Genomic DNA, 18,679 nt, shown 5'->3' with positions numbered 1-18,679 from the left:
CAAGTGTTCTCCAGCTTGAGAGACAGTTAACATGTGACAGAAAATGAAAAGTGCCCTTGTGATTACACGTCCTGAGTTGCGGGACTTGTAACGTGAAGTGTAAGAAACTAGTTTCAGTGCCATGGAATTGACAATGGACTCGCGTATTACGAGAATCATGGGTTGTTGAAAACCCATTCTCCATGGGTGTCAAGGCTAACAGAAGTATGTGCTTTGTATGATTTTGTTACTGAACTCCCTGAAACCACCACCCCCACTCCTTTCAAAATTCCTGGATCTGCCCATGCATCCCGCCTGTCAAGCATTTAGTCTTACAGTCAGAATAGAGTTTCGCCCTTTCTCACGTCGTAATCATCAGCCACGCTTTCCACAACAGTTAAACAACTTGCTTGTCTGTCAGTGGGATGTACTTCCCTGTCAGTTCAGTCACATGTCTCGGCGTTGCAACATTAATGTTATCTATAATCTGCAACTACTTCTTTATACTCATTGATAAAATTTGATCTGGGCAGATTGTTTCGTGTACTTTTTTTCTGGGTCAGATTAATTTGGACAATAGTGTCCTGGGTGTTCTGAGTACTCCATACTCACTTGTGTGCATAACTCACAAATTCGATGTTCTTGCACAAATAGCACTAAATATAGGTAATAGGAGTTATTCAAGGGATCCCCGGTGTCAAAAGCACGATAGCCAAACTGTAGATGTGTCGATAAGAACAGACATAACGTGATGTTTCAACTTTTGTTCTCTTGCAGGACTTCTGAAAATCCTGCTTAAGAACCTCTTCCTATATTTACACCGCCACCACGTGATGCTTGCAAACAACTAAATGTATTGTGACCTCTGAACTAGTTAACGGAAGAATGTAGTTCCGGGACGGATAGCCAATTTTCTTTGTGTTTAACATATTATCTGAAGCGGAGAAGATATAATTTTATATATACTCGTTCATATAATATGTATATCCTAACCTAACGAGGAATCATAATCCAGTTATAAAATCAGATGTAGCATACTACATGGTGTTCTGCATGCGCAGTGTTACTGCGCGGACACTAAGTTCCCACATGAGATACGTGTAGGTTCATTCATTTGTCGTCACTGTCGTCTGCATTCAGGAAGAAATAGTAAAACACGATTATTTTGAATAACAGCGGATAAGTTAACACACAGATAACAAGTGCCACCATAAATCTGCCCACAGAAGACCCGTGTGTATGTTTTGTTGTGGTGGGCAAAATGGCTACCCCACCGATATAGACTTGTAGAACTTACTTCAGCAGCAGTTTGCCAAAGGGACATTGTTCGTTACTGGTTATTGTGTCCTATTTGCAGGACGTTGCAGCCGGACCACGATTTAAAAGCAACCACGCACGGATGACAGGCCTATCTGCCAGGTAAGGCGTCAAACTGGAAATATTGAGAGGGACCTACATTTCCTCTATGTTATATTTACATGGGAAATTGACCCGACTCTCTGGTTAAAATGAAATCACAGTAAGTCTTTTGCCTCCACGTGTAGTATCATCTATGTGTGCTGAATGGAGCTGATGTTTATGTAGATATCCATTTTACATTTATTTATTAATTTGTGTGACCTCGTTCTACAGAAACCCTAGCCAAATGACCAGCATTGTCTCTGAATAATTTTCGCCGAACGGATTACTGAGCTGAAATTTGATCTCTGTCTGTTTCCCCTGTACCTTGTATGGAATAAACCCATTCTCATTGTGGTATTTCATAGGAATTGTGTGTTTATCATTTAGATAATACATACATCCGTGACAGGTTATGACATAAAACAATGCATGTTATGTCCAAATGACATAAGTATGCACATCAGATATGCAAATTAGACAGAGCTATTTATGGGTGAAATTATACATTAAATTGAAATGTATTCAAATGGCACAGCATCGTTGCTGTTACAGTTATCAAATGTTTCAATTATCATTCTGCAAAAAATGTTCAAGTTTGACCTCTTCTGGGGCATTCTGTAGTCCTAGTCTCCTGCCATTGGAACCGTGTCATTTTACACTTGTCAAACGGGTACACGGGTTCACCCCCAAAAGACCTAACTCCCATAAGACAGACTCAATGAGTAGTACAACACTAATTAGCTGAGCCATGCTGTCCACCCCTGTTTAATTGATGAGCTGACCCAGAGCCACTACAGAGTATGATAACAATACGCTCCTACAATGTATATCCTGTGCCTTTTTCAAAACATATTACTTTTGGATTGAGTTTCATATGGAAATCTTGGTTTAAAACTGTTATCTATCAAAAGTAAATTAAAAGATATTTATCAGCAAATTAGGATGTCAGCAACTGCAACCTCTTCCATTATTATCAAGGGTACAGCTTCATTATGCTTTGTGCAACAACCATAAAATGTGTTGTCTTAGGCGGTACCGGTACCCGGTCTAGACAAACAGTCGGACATACATTTTGTGGAAGCCTCACTCGAAGATTAGACTTTGAATACTATGTGGAACTGATATGCCACTCCACCCAGGTTCTAGAATGCATACTATACCATATATATGGAGTTACATTTTAAAAGATACTCTGTGTCTAAAACAAAAAATTAATTGAACTATCTTTTTGTGAAGATGGCGGGAGAAGCGACCCCCAAAGCACAGGAGACGCGTTCAGACGTGGAAAGCCGATTGTGTGTCAGCAGTTCAAGGAGACCTGGCTTAATGGAGGATCATTTCAAGAAGGCACATATGGAGATGAGTCAAATTTGCAAGACGTCACCGGACCAAACCATCCAGCACCCAGAGGACATTCAGGGCCCCTTTGCCATACTGTCCAGTGACGAGACTAAACACCAACCATCCATGTTCAGGTCCTACTTCACTGCTCTATCAAAGGACTACAATGAGGCCCACATGGCCATGGCAAAGGAACGGGACTATCCACAACGAGAAACGGTCATCGCTTCCCCAAATGAAGAAGACGTAAACACGTTTTCAGTTTCCATATCCGGGTCACTATTACAAGACAACGAGGAATATCTTAACTTTGTATTCATCCGTCCTGTTCTACGGCGCTTCAACACGAGGACTGAGGGCACGAAGTAGAAAACAAACACGATATTCGGAAGAAAACAAAGGATTACGGAAAGACTATATGTCGAAAAGGTTCATTATTTAAAATCAAATTGATCAGGAATCACCAAATACTGATAGGTGAAATTACAAATTTTGCTGATACCACCAAATATCATATGGGTCATCTTCAAACATTAAATGTCAGAACATCTATTAAAGAGAGAGGAGGTTTGTGCTCCTCTAATAAATACGAAGGTTATCACTATGTGCCTTTGAACACATTATAACAATAGAAGACTCTTAGACAATCACTGCTTACCTGTGGGTCCCCCAGGCGACTGAGGTTGGGGGTGATGAAGTAGGTGATGCCCTCCTTGGCTCCGGGGAGGAGAGAGCCCCTGACAAGCAGGATAGCCATGATTATGTAGGGCATAGTTGCTGTGACCCACACCACCTGGGGAAAGACATACAGCAACATCATCTCTGAAGTGTACAGAATGCAAAGCAAATTTTATTGTTTCAGTGTTATTGATTGTGTTCCATCAGCCTTCATCTCTTTTCATGTAAATATGTGTCTATACACAAGCCTGTGAATATTCATACCTCTATATGTATTTTATGTGCCTTATTCATAACAACTTTTGCGCTAAGACTACCGTATATGTTACGGTATGGGAGTTGCCTTAGCGCTAGAAATCGTTTTGTACACGGGCACCCTGGAAACTCCCGAAGATCCGGAGTGACATTGGTATTCACTACCAGTGCCCGTGGGTAGAGGCGATTATCTATCGACCGTCCTCATACTCTAGGACGGGTCTTCCAGTAAATGATACTTTTACAGGTGCTTCTGTCGATTTTCTCAGATGCCGAGGACAAAGACATTTCAAATCTGAACTTTATTTCAAATGGCTAATACAGTTCATTAAAAGCAGACAAATACAAGGGTACAGCATTCGTTCCATCGTTACCAATAACACTGCTGGTTTTAGTGTGGGTTGTATACCTTATTGGTGAGTGTTAGTGAAATATATTTAACAGACAATATTAATTAGCACACAAATGACATTGTGTACTGTTTTATTGTTTTTTACTTTCCTTTGATAGCTGGGGATGATCATTTATATCATTCTTCACATTCATTGATTAGGCAACAAATACGAGCCTCTTTTGGTAGTCCAATTTTAGATAGTGTTACGAATATAGTCCATGTTTAAATGGTTACTTTAATGTAGTGAACCTGGCTGTCAAAATGTTACAGAAACCGTCGTTTTACAAACAATACATACGTTTGACGGTTTGGTGTACATATGATCATATAATCGTTTTACAAACAATACATACGTTTGACGGTTTGATGTACATATGATCATATGCAGGGTAATCTCAATAACGTGAAACATGTAGTGTAATTATCAGCATGAACATCTCTGAAGTACTTTCTGTCGTCTACTGACAGACCATGTAAGACAGGCATACCATAGCTTATGTTTTCTATTCTTAACTAAATTATGCAAATTAGAGTAACTTTCGTGTCCAGTTCCACCCTTTCACCTTTGCCTTATATACATGTACTTATGTAACCTCCACATTTGTAAATAGCGTGTTCTTTCTCTGTTCTGTATATGCATATTTATGAAGCAGGTGTTCATCACAAACTCCATGATAAGCGAAAGAGCTGAAGGCAGAGCCTTTCTTAAGCATATCAACAGATGTACACTTAAGTTAATACTTAGGTACTTCCACATATATTCTTGTATATTTGTTAAAATATATTAGCTGATACTTTTCCAATGTTGAAAAATGTATTTGAGTACACTTAGCATCAATTTCATCACTACATAAATATTCATGCTTTTTATGATGCATACACCATCAAATGTTGTTAGCATGTGTTGATGTACATCGTATTACTGTTGGATAAAAGGTGCTGGTAATGAAAGCTGCTGCCTTATACGTGGATGTGATGAACTGTAAAATGAACTGTTGATCAACTACTGACAACCACTGGTATGTTCAAAATGTCTTTCATAATTGAAAAACGAAGCAACAAATCTCTGCTAATATCAGTGTTGACAGTATCATTCCGAACTGATCTTCAGCATGTGTACACGAACCACTATCACTGTTTTTCATTGATTTATTCACTTAATCTTTGCCACTGTCTTATCTAACCCTTTTGGAATCTGTTTCCGACTGCATTTGCTTTTTGTTTACCCGAGGTTTTTTTGCAATACATGTCTCCTTACTAAGCACAAATTAATGTGTTATTCGTGTGAAATTTCTTTTTGTTAATCACCAGTCAATAGAAATCATATCTGGTTGGGCTTAAGGCCAATAAAGTACAGACAATGTTATTCTTGAAGATGTCGTTGCTGTATTAGAGAGAAATGTGTCTTTGAGTATATAAACGTGTTTTCTATGCTTTATTTTACTTTTCTGCTTGTTCAATAAAGAAAATGTTATAATTTCTTGTCTGAAGTATATATGTTTATACGGATATTTACTACTACATTGTAGGATTAGAAATATTTTTATTAATTTTAGTAAGATATTTAATTATTGATTGTCTTATGTTCGTTTATCAAAATCCACTTTGAGATTCCGGTAAGATTTCCAAAACCTCATGGCTGTCAAGAGGATCGACGACACGGAAACCGATGACGTCATCAACGCCCCTTAAGGCATTGATGGTTTCATTTTCACGTTTGGTTTTCATTTGAACTTTAAATAACATCGACTCAGTCAGATGGGATAAGTTCCCTTTTATGGCCGTCGTTAGAAAACAACTATAACAAGGACTGAGTGATGCTGCAGATGACCTGGCCGATTGAACTTCATCTTTATCTGATAATGTTGAGTAGTTCATATATCACTGGCCTCTTTCGTACAGTTCATTACAAGATGTAGTGCAATAGCTGCACGGAGTAGGGCTGCGTCACACGATTAAAAAGATTACACACTCGCTTTGTAAGAAACGTCCAATGCAAATACCTGTTAGAGGGAGATTTGCATTGTTCTCGAACTGACGTAAGTCGTTCTGTATACCAGAACCTGTAATTTTTTATGGTGAATATACAATCTTACATGACTATTTTTCCTTCAAAAACACAACTAAATACTTCAAATGTTGCTGTCGTATGTTCTATCGTTCCATCAACGGAGTTTTCAGTGTTAAAACGTATTAATTCAAGAACGTTTCTTAACTTCATGATTTTACAATACAAATACTTTGTTCTACTACCACCGCACACACATAAGCACGGTACGGTCTAACGCAACATAAGATGCGGTGTGGGCTGGGAGCTACACAATTAATACATTTCATAAGCATTCAAACACTTAATGAAAACCTTCTGCATCTTAGAAAGAAAAGAGAAGGATTGTATAGCTAAAGGAGGATGAAAAACTACAATACAACTGTTCTCATAATTTGCCAAATTGACATTCATCAGAAAAACGGTACGTACCTTTCCTGTACTTTTCACGCCCTTCCATAGACAAAAGTAAAGAAGGGTGAAGGTCAACAGAGTGCACAGTGCTAGCTGCCATCTCACTGGACCAAGGTCATCTATACCGGAACTCTTGTGGAGGTTGAGGACACCCCGTCTGCGGAGTGAAACAGGACGGTAAATGACCAGCATGAACTGGACGCTAGATGACCAGGAAGCTATGTGAACTCTATACAACCAGGATCTTTATACATGTATTATATAACACTACCTGTAGTATAGTGGCGATCACTAGTTAAGACTCTGTTTATTTCTATTTATAGACGTCAGCAGAATAAATAGCCTTTGATAGACACACTAAAATATGACTGGCAATTTGCAAGTGTACATGTGTGCAATATTTCTGTACTCGTTGGACCTGACGATTTGGATTTAACCGAGGCTACAGATGATGGACCTGCTAATCAGTGATTAATTATCAAAACCCTTGCATCGAGTCAGGTGACATGTTTATCGTGATGCAGGTATGTAAATTACATATTTCAGCCAAAAATACATCAGGACATACATTTACTTCTAATTCATTTCATCTGAAGTTTTGAATACGACTGTGGTCATATTCACATTGCAAAAGGGCATGTAAAAATCATAAAAAAAAAACATTGATAGGACAAAATAACGTACATGGACAAAGAACTGTCGGCTATTATCCAGATCGCCATGTGGAACTGACGGAAAGTGACTGGCTCAAAGACATTTGCCTTAATTCCGACTACTGAATTCTGCCTTGGTTCAGATATGTGCCTGTAATACTGATATGATGTGATGATGATGGCTACTGTGCGTGACCTATTGCTTCACTCAGCTAGAGGAACGCGACCTGTACATAATCGAGTACAATCCAGTGATTTGATGGTTCTACTAGTCAAAACATCTATTTAAACTACGCTGTTTGTTTGTGTGTTTGGTGTTAACGCCGTTCTCAATATCCCAGCTACATAACGGCGGTCTGGACCAGACAATCCAGTGATCGGCAGCATAAGCATTAATCTACGCATTTGGAATACGATGTTTTATGACAATCAAGTCAGTAAGCCTGATCACCCGATCGCCTCAAGCATGTGCTGCTGAAGATCAACTCTTATCGGATCTTCATGGATTCTAAACTAGGTCACCTAGACACTACCATGTTGTTGTTTTTTTTACACTTTCTGGTTATCATGAGTAGTATCTTATCACTACTTGTACAAAGCAAACATGGCAGGATTCCAGACACCCTGTTGAGGAAGCTCAGTCGTCCATTGCTGTGGTGATAGTACATGATTGCAGTATAACTCTGTCCACGTTGGAGAGACTTCCTACAGCTGTTGGATACCTCTACACAAGATTCACTGACGACCAGAGAGCACTCAAAGTTTGCGAACTTTATTGCTGTAAGAAGACTATCCTAAATTATAATGCATTTCATTGTAACTATGAAAAATACATGAATGTATTTCATTACTGTTAAAGACTAATGGTAATATACACCACCCTATAAAACGTAATGAATGAGTAATTATTGTTTTACATCGGATTTTCCCCCCAATATTCCAGCAAATATGGGCTTCAGAAGTTATAGCCGTGTGGGAGGGAGGCAACTGAATCCGTCGGCCAAGTGAACGCTTTAACCATTAATTAATTTTTAAATAATCCCCAAATCAGACGTGTACTTTCTTCGGTTTGTCAGATTATATATATAACGTTCTAACAATAACGAGGGAGTATGTTTTCACAAGAGAGGAAAAGTGTTTCGTAGACAGCGAGTAACTGTAAGTAACGAAAAGAAGCAGAACTTCCAGCGTTCAGTTTCGGCAGTCAAAACTTGATTATTCGGTTTGACATTCACTGTAAATTGAGCGACGCTATGGCCCTACTCCGAGCTATGGAATACATATCCTTGCGTTGTACAATGTTGTTGTAGCCAGACTGACAAGATTATTATTCCCATCACATATGAGGGCTTCTGCTTGTAGTCAAGTCATGAGTAAAATTCATTTGAACCAGGTAACCAGTGATTGACACCAGGAGCGTCCATCCACATGCATAAGGCCCAATGAGGTGCACTCAACCAGGTCACTGACCCTCACCATACGAGCACCTTGGTCACATCTTGCAACCAATATGGGTTCCAGGGGACCGTTATTCTGACCCGGAATCCCTATGGTAATCTCGTTATTGACCGTAATACATAGAAATATTAGAGCATGTTACAAGCTAGCATCGTTAATGCAATCTTACTTACACACTTTTATAGGCTCTTTCATCACTGGAGAGGGGCTTTGGGGTAGCCTTGTGATTAAAGCGTTCGACCCGGGTTCGACTCCCACATTGTACAGAGTGTAAAGACCATTGCTGGAATATTGCCAAAACCACATTCACACACTCGTCGCTGAAAACTAAAGATGTAGAACGAAAGTGCAAAGAATACTTAGTCTTGGCAATCCTTAAATACAATTTTCGTTCGGTGTAAAGGAAAAAAGCTGTGAAAACAGTACGATTGGATCTCCGACAATCAAGGATTACAGCAGGTGTTGTCGGTAGGGATAAGCACATCCTGCCCTGCAACATGCTCTGTGTGATCCACTTTGTCCTTGTAATAAGGTGGTGACAGACGCCATGTTAATTGTTTCCCGATAGCAGATCAGCATCTTTCACCAAGTGAATGACCACGTCCTCATCCATTACCACTGACTTCAGTGTTCGCACTTGTTTAACTTCTGGGGCGTGCATGTCAGCAAGACTCTTGCAAACAAGCACATTGTTTAACAAAGAAAGATAGAATTCCAGCCTGGCATCCACGCAAACACACAGCATCACTGGACGATAAGACCCTTTTTCATCAGATACGCGTCACTTTTACAGTGTTGATTGGTCGAATAGAATTTAGGAACATCCAACACAACACCTAACGAAACACAAATTCAACTGAGTCAGTCTCTTATGAATGTGTGATTGCATTATGGCTTTAATGATGATACATTGCCCTGCTAAATGCGGAACAGCATTTTTCTTCACCTGTTAAAGGTATTCATCGAGCGCTCATTCCAGGTGCGGCTTGGTCCCAAAACGAAGTTAACACAAGTTCTAAACGGTAGTTATAACCCCGATGCCCGGAGCAGAATGGTCACGTGATACTTTGGGTGTTGTAGTCGTTGGGTACCGACCGACGTCGTTGTTTAATTTACAAACTCGTGTAAGCAGAATCTTTGAAAACAGTTTGTTGTTTGAGGCCACACTAAGTAATATTCCAGCTGTATGGCGGCGGTCTATAACGAATGGAGTCTGAACTACAAAATCCAGTGGTCTACAGCATGAGCATAGATGGGATACGATGACATGTGTCAACCAAGTCAGCGAGTCTGACTACCCGATCCCGTTAGTCGCCTCTTACAACAAGCGTGGGTTGCCGAAGGCAAATTCTAACCTGGTTCACTGGTTCACTGGTTGAATCCTTTGTCAACTTTTCCACAAGCATAAAAACACCCACAAATGAAAAGACATTGCTGATACGATAAAATACTAAAACTTTAGTGAAGCTCTATACCCTGTGTCGTGCTTCAGGAAGGATGATGGAAGGTACATTGTCAGACAAATTTTGTGCTGTAGTAGTAGAGATGTAACACATCCAAACCGCTGACTGACTGACTGACTGGCATAATCACCGAAACACCCGATGTCATCACGATGTGTAAGATGATTTCTGAGATATCCCCGTGAAGGTCCCGGGGTAAAATAGGCCTTCAGCAACCCATGCTTGCCATAAAAAGTGACTGTGCTTGTCGTAAGATGCGACTAATGGGATCGGGTGGTGATATCACTAAACTCACTCACTCACTCACTCACTCACTCACTCACTCACTCACTCACTTCTGAGATATTTCTCAAGCTGTGTACGCGTGCGGATATCGCGGTGGGCGAGCTGTCTAAGGCGTCGAGCTACAAATCCAGCGAGCCTGGAGGTGCCGGGATCGAGCCCACTTGTGACCGGGTGTAAAAACCTTAGAGTCAACTTTGTGTGTAGACTCTTTCAGTGTTTTCACATCCCCTAGTGTGCAGTACACAATCTTGTGCACTTAAAAGAACCCACGAATCCGTTGGTAGATGACCAAGCAAGCACCTAGTTGTGGGTACAGCAACGTGCAATAAACATGGACAAAGTTCTGTGATTATCTGTCCGAGTCCATCCAGCTGTGAATAGGTACCTCGTAAGGATGGGAAAGCCACATAAACTCGGAGCGCCTGGTAGGTTGCAAGAGGTGTATGATGTTCAGACTGAAAATACTATGTGCAGTTGTGATGGACATCCAATGATCGAGGGGAAAAACAAAGCCCCCTTGAGCAGTTGAACTAACTGGATATCGGCTCTATACAAATCTCTAGTCGTATCGGATAATGTAAGTATCGTTAAGTTCACCGATGCAGGCTGGTCGTTGACTCATCACATGCGATAACAAAAGCAAGTATTAACAATCACAACCCATCTTAGCGATGTGTAAGTCGTCTCCAACTGATTTCGATCGCAACAAAATTCAGAATTATTACCACATTACCACATCAAAAACAAAACAAAAACTGTCGTCAAAATTATATTGAGGAAGACGTGTGCATTTGATGAACTTCCTCAGGGTCTATTCCTATTTGACTTTATTGATATATATTTACGCAAGAAGTAGGCATCCCGATGGGCGCCAAGTGACCCTGTCACTGCTGATATGCTTCGTTATGCATATGAGAAAGATGTAGTATGCTCTAGGCACAATCAGTATGCTAGACTTTGGCAAAGACATGTAGGTTTCAGGAATACTTATGATCTGAGGTTGTTCTAAAATGGTCGAATGAGGATCGCCTTCCATTAAAACAAGGATATCCCTGTAGAGGTTCGATGGAGTAGCCTATAGAGGTTACAGCGTTGCCTTGTCGTGGAGGTAATCCGTGTTCAACTCCCCCACAGGGTATCATTGTGGGACACCTTTATAAGGTGGGTATTAAAGGGCACAAAACACAACAATTTTGCTTAGGTAGATAAAATAGCATACTTACTCAAAGAACTCCATGGTGGAGGAGACGGATGTGTTTTCGTTGTAGGTCCGGTTGTTGTGAGTTTCGTTATTCGCCCACTCGACTTCCCAGCAGTCGGGACTGTTCCAGGTGTTGCTGCAGGTCGTCCATGGCAGCGTCCACGTGAAGGAGGAGAACAGGTAGAAGAAGCTCCAGCCGATGATGATGTTATAGTAGAAGGCAACGATGTAGGCCATGAAACAGGAGGCAAACCCTATACCTGAAGTCAGATGGTGAACATACAGCATTAGCGACCCAGTGATATAATGCGATACAGGCATCTTAGAAGAGTTGCGTCCCTTACTAGTGCTGTGATCCGGTGATCATTTGTATGAGTATCTGACTCCTACCAAATGCAATCCCTGTGTTTCCTTGTGTAACAGCATGTTTGTAGGTCGTAAATTCTTTCGCTTTTGGCATACCAAGTGACACGCCGCCAGTGCATATATATGATTCACACAGAAACGCTTAATTCTTTTTAAACTGAAAAAGAGACCCGACCTGAGCAAATCTAGACTCGCTTCATTTAAGCAGGATAATCTACAAATATGTATACCTGTATAGTCTCACTGATTTAGGGCTTAGCATTTGCATCAAGTGCTGGGCGGATAGGGAGAAAATGTGGTTCAACGACAGTCTGTGGGACAGGCTAATATGCCGCGGTACACTTAGAAATATTGTTGTATGCATAAAACGAACACAGTGATTGGATTCGAAGTGTTTATCGTTAAGATAAATTCACGAATATCTTAGCGCTAAGAGAGCTTGGACAATATAGGTCCTTGACACTGGCTGTGCATTTTAGTTGAAATGAATGTTACTATGGTTATCACGAAATAAAATTAGTGGCATCTTTGGTTCGTTATAACCAGAGGTTAGTGTACTTTTTTCGCTCGTTGTTGTAGGTGTATGTGCGCGGTTGATGCAGCGAAAAACATTTTTAGTTAAAATCTTATCATCTCGTCTTTACTCTTTTTGTGTGAACTTTCTAAACATGTATCTTAGATATCGTAACATGTGAGCTGTGGTACGACCTTGAAGATTGTTGCGACCCACGGTGTGTTATCCGTCCACTGCTAGTATGTAACCAGTTGGTATAACGCTGCGGGGTACGAAGACTGGCTCACACGGCTAACGTTGCTGTTCTCATACTACAGCATCTACTGCAACGTCAGCTACTGCATGTTCTAACACTACACCTTCTGGTAATATTATCTGGTTCTCAATCTCCCTCAACTAAAATCATCTCTGAATCTACTATCACAAATACTATTTCTGCATTACTACGCCACCTTCTACCACTACAGCTACAACAACTACTACTACGACTTTGTAAGCTCTAATGCGCTACACGGGTATTCTTTTTAAGGGCGATTTATCGTGAAAGTACTGACTGACCTACAGATAATTTATAAACAGAGGTACCTACGTAGCTCTAACTAAATTTTTATGATAGTTAATACACAAATGGCATATACCAGAGATATGTTACAACCAAGGTGATTACACATCCAAAAATGCACTCATCAATGAAACAGGTTGGACTGAATTGTTAAATTGTCAGGATGTAAATCAAGCGTGTGAAAGATTTTACCAGAAACTGAATATTTATTTCTCAAATCATGTATTCCTACAAAGAAAGTCACTATAAGGCCAAATGACAAACCGTGGTTCCATTTACGTCTAAGACGAGAATGCAGGAAAAGGGACAGGTTTCGCAAAAGATACAAACGAACAGTGCTGCCATCTTACAAAATTCAACAATCCAAAAGGAACGACAAAAAGTCAGTAACATGAAATATTATGCAAACCTTTTCCCTAATGTAGACACCTTTCTCCTGGATTCATATGATGACATATTGGAAGCTACGAAATTATCTAGTAAAACTTTCTGGCGCGAGTACCTGTATACCCCCCTCATAAATCTAATGATGATGATGATGAAAGTCCGTCTTGTCGTAGGTATTCCCAATCTATTTCAGCATTGGATGAAAAAAACCCGCATGTCTGCCTGTTTTCAGTAAACGAACAGGCGCAATTTTTGACACCCTAACTATATCCAAATTTGAAATTGAAGATGTCATTAAAAGTTTACAGGTGAAAAATACGTCAGGTCGTGACAGAATAAGTCATCAACAGTTAAACACGTTGTATACTCAATAAGTAATGTTTTGTTTGTTGTTCAATATGTCTTTGCACCCAGTGTGTACCCATCTGAGTGGAAAGTTGCCAATGTCATGCCTCTCTTCAAGAAAAGTGATCCAACTTTAGCTTCCAACTTTATACCAACATCCATTATAAGTATTTGAAAGAGTTGTCTTCAAACACCTGTTTAATTATGTTCGTGCTAACAAGCTCCTGTTTTACATATCGGTGTGGTTTTCAACGGGTTTGCGAAGCATTGCATAAAGAAGAAAGTTTTTGCGATATAGCAAAATACATTTGACCATGTCTGGAACAGAAAGTACTGCTGCAACTTGAACACTATGGTGTAAGTGGACAGTCGTTGGGTGGTTAGCTAGTTACGTGAGTATTCACAGTCAGTGAGTATGCGCTGGTGTCCGACAGGGGTCAGTGCTTAGCCCCATTTTATCCACTGTTTACATTAATGCCAGCAGATGAATTAGATAGCTTAACGCGTCTATTTTCTGATGACTCGTCTTTGGGTTACTCTTCACCAGATAACAGGATTAATGAAATGAATCTAAATGCTCATTTATGTAAGTTAAATATTTGGGATAAAAGAAAACGGACGCAGTCCTATTCTTGATGGAAAATGATATCATATATCACGCCTTTACTTTGACTGTGTTGAAATTAGTATTATTGATAATCATATCATATAAGCATCTTGGAGTTAACCTCACCCGCAAAGGAAAATGGCTTGGCCATATTCAAAATATGACACAAAGGGTTTAAAAAATGGTTACCTATACGCGACTTTTGAAATAAGTACTGTGTAAGGGTATTCTTAATAACATCTATACCATGTTCATTCGGCCGCACCTTGAATATGCATGTGAAGTCTGGGACGGGTGTACTCTCTATGAAATAAATATGTTAGAATAGATTCAATTACAAACAGCCGGAATAGTATTTTATTGGTTTATCAAAATATTGATCACCGAAATTTCTTTACTTTAAAACTGAATAGGAAACATCAAAAGCTCGTCGTAGAAAACGAAGACTATGCTTGATGTAGCAAATTCAAAATGGTACCTGAAAGAATTACTTACTTGAATGTTGGCAGTTATCTATATATATCTATTCTTCTTCCAAGACTTAAACATTCAAAAGAATCCTTCTTTCCATGTACAATATACTCTTGGAACAATTTACCAATCACTGTTTGTAATTTTTAAAAAATGTTTTAACTTTGAAATCAACTATCACTGATAACCATACATATACTCCTCAGTGTTATCCGTGTGCTGAAAGAAACGTATATATCATTCCTGCCAAGTTGTATTATTTTGTAAGTTGTTTGAATTTTGATTTGTACAGAGTTGGACTGAAAACTGATCCCATTTGTATATGCTGTGATTTTATTGAGGACTCGTATCATTATTTGTTTGAATGTCCATTGCACAAACAGAGTTAACTTCAGGTTGTCTGTTAAGCACATTAGTTCATCAGTAGGTATTTCAGTTGACCTCAAACTTTTGTGCAGACCTATCATCATGTGAAAATACAAATGTATTCATTCTCTTTTTTTTCACTTGTACTACTTTCATGTTCACTATCTGTTATCTTTGGTAGCGGGAATCCAAATTACCTATGTACAGACCAAGGAGAGGGTATTCTAGGTTGGAGAATTGTTCCTAATTCGTTTCTCTGAGAATAGAATATGTTTAAACCAACAGAGCGGATGCAATATCTGTGACTACCCGAGATATGGCGACCAGGAGTCTGTGCAGACGCAGGTGCAATTATGTGTACTCATGTTTTTAACCATATTTACACAATGGGCACTGGAACTGGGCAAACGATGTCCGACTTCGTTGGTCCTCTCCATTATACATATATACAGACACTAATTTAGTAGTGATTAAGATTTCAAAAGGACAAACAGAAACATAACCACTTACATAACAGAACCACACTATGAAGAAGAACATAAACATTCTTTACTCTTCTAACGACTGGTGGTAGTTGAGTTATGACTGGTGGTGGTTGCCCCGATGCACAAAAAGGCCTGTCCATATCTCTGTACAAAACGGCACTATATAAATCTATGTCAGGACATCACACGTGGAATCCTTTCTACAAAAGGTTAATGAAGATTTGGCAAGATTTCTTGTGGATATCGAACGTACTTTGGTCAACATCCACGAGAAATGTCTGAGAATTCTCTTCCTTTGTTGTATTAGAGTATATCCAAACCAAACCGTACTTTCCTTTAGTGTCATTATCTGGATTTGATAATCAGGACCAGTGCTGTGACGATGTCTACCTGCTGGCATCAATGTAGGACGTAACTCGTGATAATCATCACCCTTCTTCTGGAAAGGCTCGAGTATATACATGTCGCCATAAAATAACTTGTCTATAACGGTTAATGCTCCTTGTCTTATCCTGCTGATCACTGGATTGTCTGGTCCAGACGCGGTTATTTACAGACCGCTGTCATATAGCTGGGATACTGCGTTAAACAACAACAAGAAGCAACCAACTAATAGTGCTCCTTGCACACTTACCTTTAAACATGGGCGATATCTTCCAGACAGTGATAGGCCCTTGTCTGTTGAACTGCCCCATACACATCTCCATGAGAAACACCGGCATAGCTCCCAGAAGCAGGACAGAGAAATATGGGGCCAGGAACGCTCCTTAAACCAACAAAAACACAGTTAACAAGGGAACTAGTACACATGTAAGTGTTTGAATAAACGATACATACATATGTAACGAGAAGCAGCGTTAAAGCCTTGTGGTTAAAGCGTTCGTTCGTCACGACCAGGGTTCGATTCCCCTCATGTGTGAAGCCCATTTCTGGTGTACCCCACTGTGATATTGCAGGAATATTGCTAAAAGTGGCGTTAAACCATACACACTCACTCACATATGGGCGGTGGTGCACTCAAGCATGATTGGGATATGTATTATCTATTAACTATTTTCGTTAGATTATGAGGACGAAGGTTAATTCCCCCCTAATTACAATTTGCGAAGCCATTTAAGCGTGTAGTGATATGGCTGCGGTCAGAACCCCAGGATTACTCTCCTCCACGATGGTACTATTTTCACACAGAGACTGATAACGACAGCACGGTGGCTTGGGGAGGAAGGATTTGTTTGTACTCAATTTTCTAGTTCGAGAGAATACTACATTTTATACATCTCTATACATCTGATGCCCTCCGTTGACACCCAGAGTTATGGAGTGTTAGTACCATTACAATACTAATCTATTATAGCATACACTTCACGATTTTGTGGAAAACATTTTCCCGTCTATTTAACAAAAAGACCTACCTACAGGGATTGAATATGTACTGTTACGTTTATAACGACCATGCGTGTAACGAGCTGGTTGATATAACTGTTGTTTTTGTCTCATCCACTGGCTGCATATTTTATTTGAAATGTGTATAATGAACGGTTCTTATATGGAAACATACTCAATGGTCCTTTACGCTCACAACAGTATATAAATCGTGAGTATGTATATCGGTACGATCTGTGAAGTCCATTTCTGTTGTCCCCCGCTGTGATATTGCTGGAATATCGCGTAAAGCGGCGTAAAACTAAAGCCACTCACCCATGTATAATAACTACGACCTCAGTTGGAGGGGTTTTCTCCATGGTGTCCTATTGCGTTGGTTCTCTACAATCGTTGATGAATTATTATAAGGTTGAGTCAATTCGCAGCATGACTATGCATTGATATTCTTCCTTGTAACTAGACGCATGGGAACATATACTACCCATCAAAAGTTACGCACTATAAGTGGCTGTATTTAGTCTAGTGAGTCTACACTTATGATGGGGAGTAGCTACAGCAACGCCGGCACACGGAACAAATGAGAACAGTGGTTTATGAATTCTCTTATAAACCGGAATCAGTTTCACAACTGTATGTTGGAGTACAAGCTCAAACATCCCGATATAAAACATTTCAAAAATTAAGAGATAAAGATAAATATTGTTCATGCTTTCTGTGCAAAAGCGCCAGGAAAGCTTAGTGTATTAACATGTCTTGAAGGAAAACCTTTGCTGTATCCGCAGTTAGAGCGCACATAGGATCTGCATTATGCCATGGGGTGTGTACACATTATTATCAATAATTCGAAGGTTCTTTTTGTAATCAAGCATGTGTGAATCTTATCAAAAACAATTATCTGGTAAGATTCAACGTTTTACCATAACTTATTGTCTTACTGAAACACACCGGAAGTAGAGGTGTGTCATCTCGCTGTGTTATATCCGGGCAAGTACAAGACTCCAAGCAGCCAAGAGCGTTTACTGACACTTCTTATTTGTGTCAGGCCAGATGCTTCCAATAAAAAACTCGATTAAATGCATTACGTGTTTGAAATTGTTTCATTCCCTTTCACAGGCTGTCCATGTTTGTACCCACTGCTAGCAACAAAGAGGCTAATGAGTTCTTCCTTATGATTTCGGTGCGCACACATGAAGATAACGATTGTCTGTAGATGTCACAAAACATACTAATTGTGGACATTAAATATTTTTATATGCAGGCACGTACTTCCTCTAAGCTTCGGCGCATACAATATGTGCAATTATGTTTAGGAAGGGCCCAGCATATGTCTGGCATGGGCGGCTACAGCTTTTTGGGAAAGGGGTGAGGTGGGGACACTGCACGACGAACATGCCGTTGATTACAACCAGTGTTTGAAACAGCCACTGGAACGTTAGCCCGTGGCTAGTAAAAATCCAGTTGGGCTAGCAAATAGTCACAGTTGCTGGCCTGACAGGCTAGTGATTTTTATGGGGTCATATTGTTAATATATCACTCTCTCAGACTTGTTATGTTATAACACACTTTTAAGTCATGCCAACGTATGGCCTGATAACAAATGTTAATCATAGTAGCGGTTCAATTA

General features: G+C 39.8%; 1 protein-coding gene and 1 long non-coding RNA gene across 2 annotated transcripts in view; one reads left to right on the top strand and one right to left on the bottom strand.

The window, feature by feature from the left end:
• The window catches only part of LOC137259022 (sodium-dependent dopamine transporter-like), a 61,894-nt gene that overhangs the window by 18,197 nt on the left and 25,018 nt on the right, over positions 1–18,679 (bottom strand). Inside the window, exons 3-6 of the mRNA XM_067796723.1 lie at positions 16,307–16,438; positions 11,592–11,829; positions 6,528–6,666; positions 3,380–3,514 (exon numbers count right to left, since the gene is read on the bottom strand). Of these exons, the coding sequence (XP_067652824.1) occupies positions 3,380–3,514; positions 6,528–6,666; positions 11,592–11,829; positions 16,307–16,438 (644 nt within the window). The remainder of the gene's footprint in view (positions 1–3,379; positions 3,515–6,527; positions 6,667–11,591; positions 11,830–16,306; positions 16,439–18,679) is intronic.
• LOC137259024 (uncharacterized) lies at positions 1,027–5,525 on the top strand. The gene is made up of 3 exons (XR_010954689.1): positions 1,027–1,079; positions 1,337–1,398; positions 2,617–5,525. It is a non-coding gene; the product is annotated as an uncharacterized lncRNA (long non-coding RNA).

The sequence above is a fragment of the Haliotis asinina genome, chromosome 12, assembly GCF_037392515.1.
Source record: "Haliotis asinina isolate JCU_RB_2024 chromosome 12, JCU_Hal_asi_v2, whole genome shotgun sequence".
NCBI classification, from domain to species: Eukaryota; Metazoa; Mollusca; class Gastropoda; order Lepetellida; family Haliotidae; genus Haliotis; species Haliotis asinina.
Note: the sequence above shows the minus strand (reverse complement) of the source record. Positions and strands in the feature narration are given on the sequence as shown.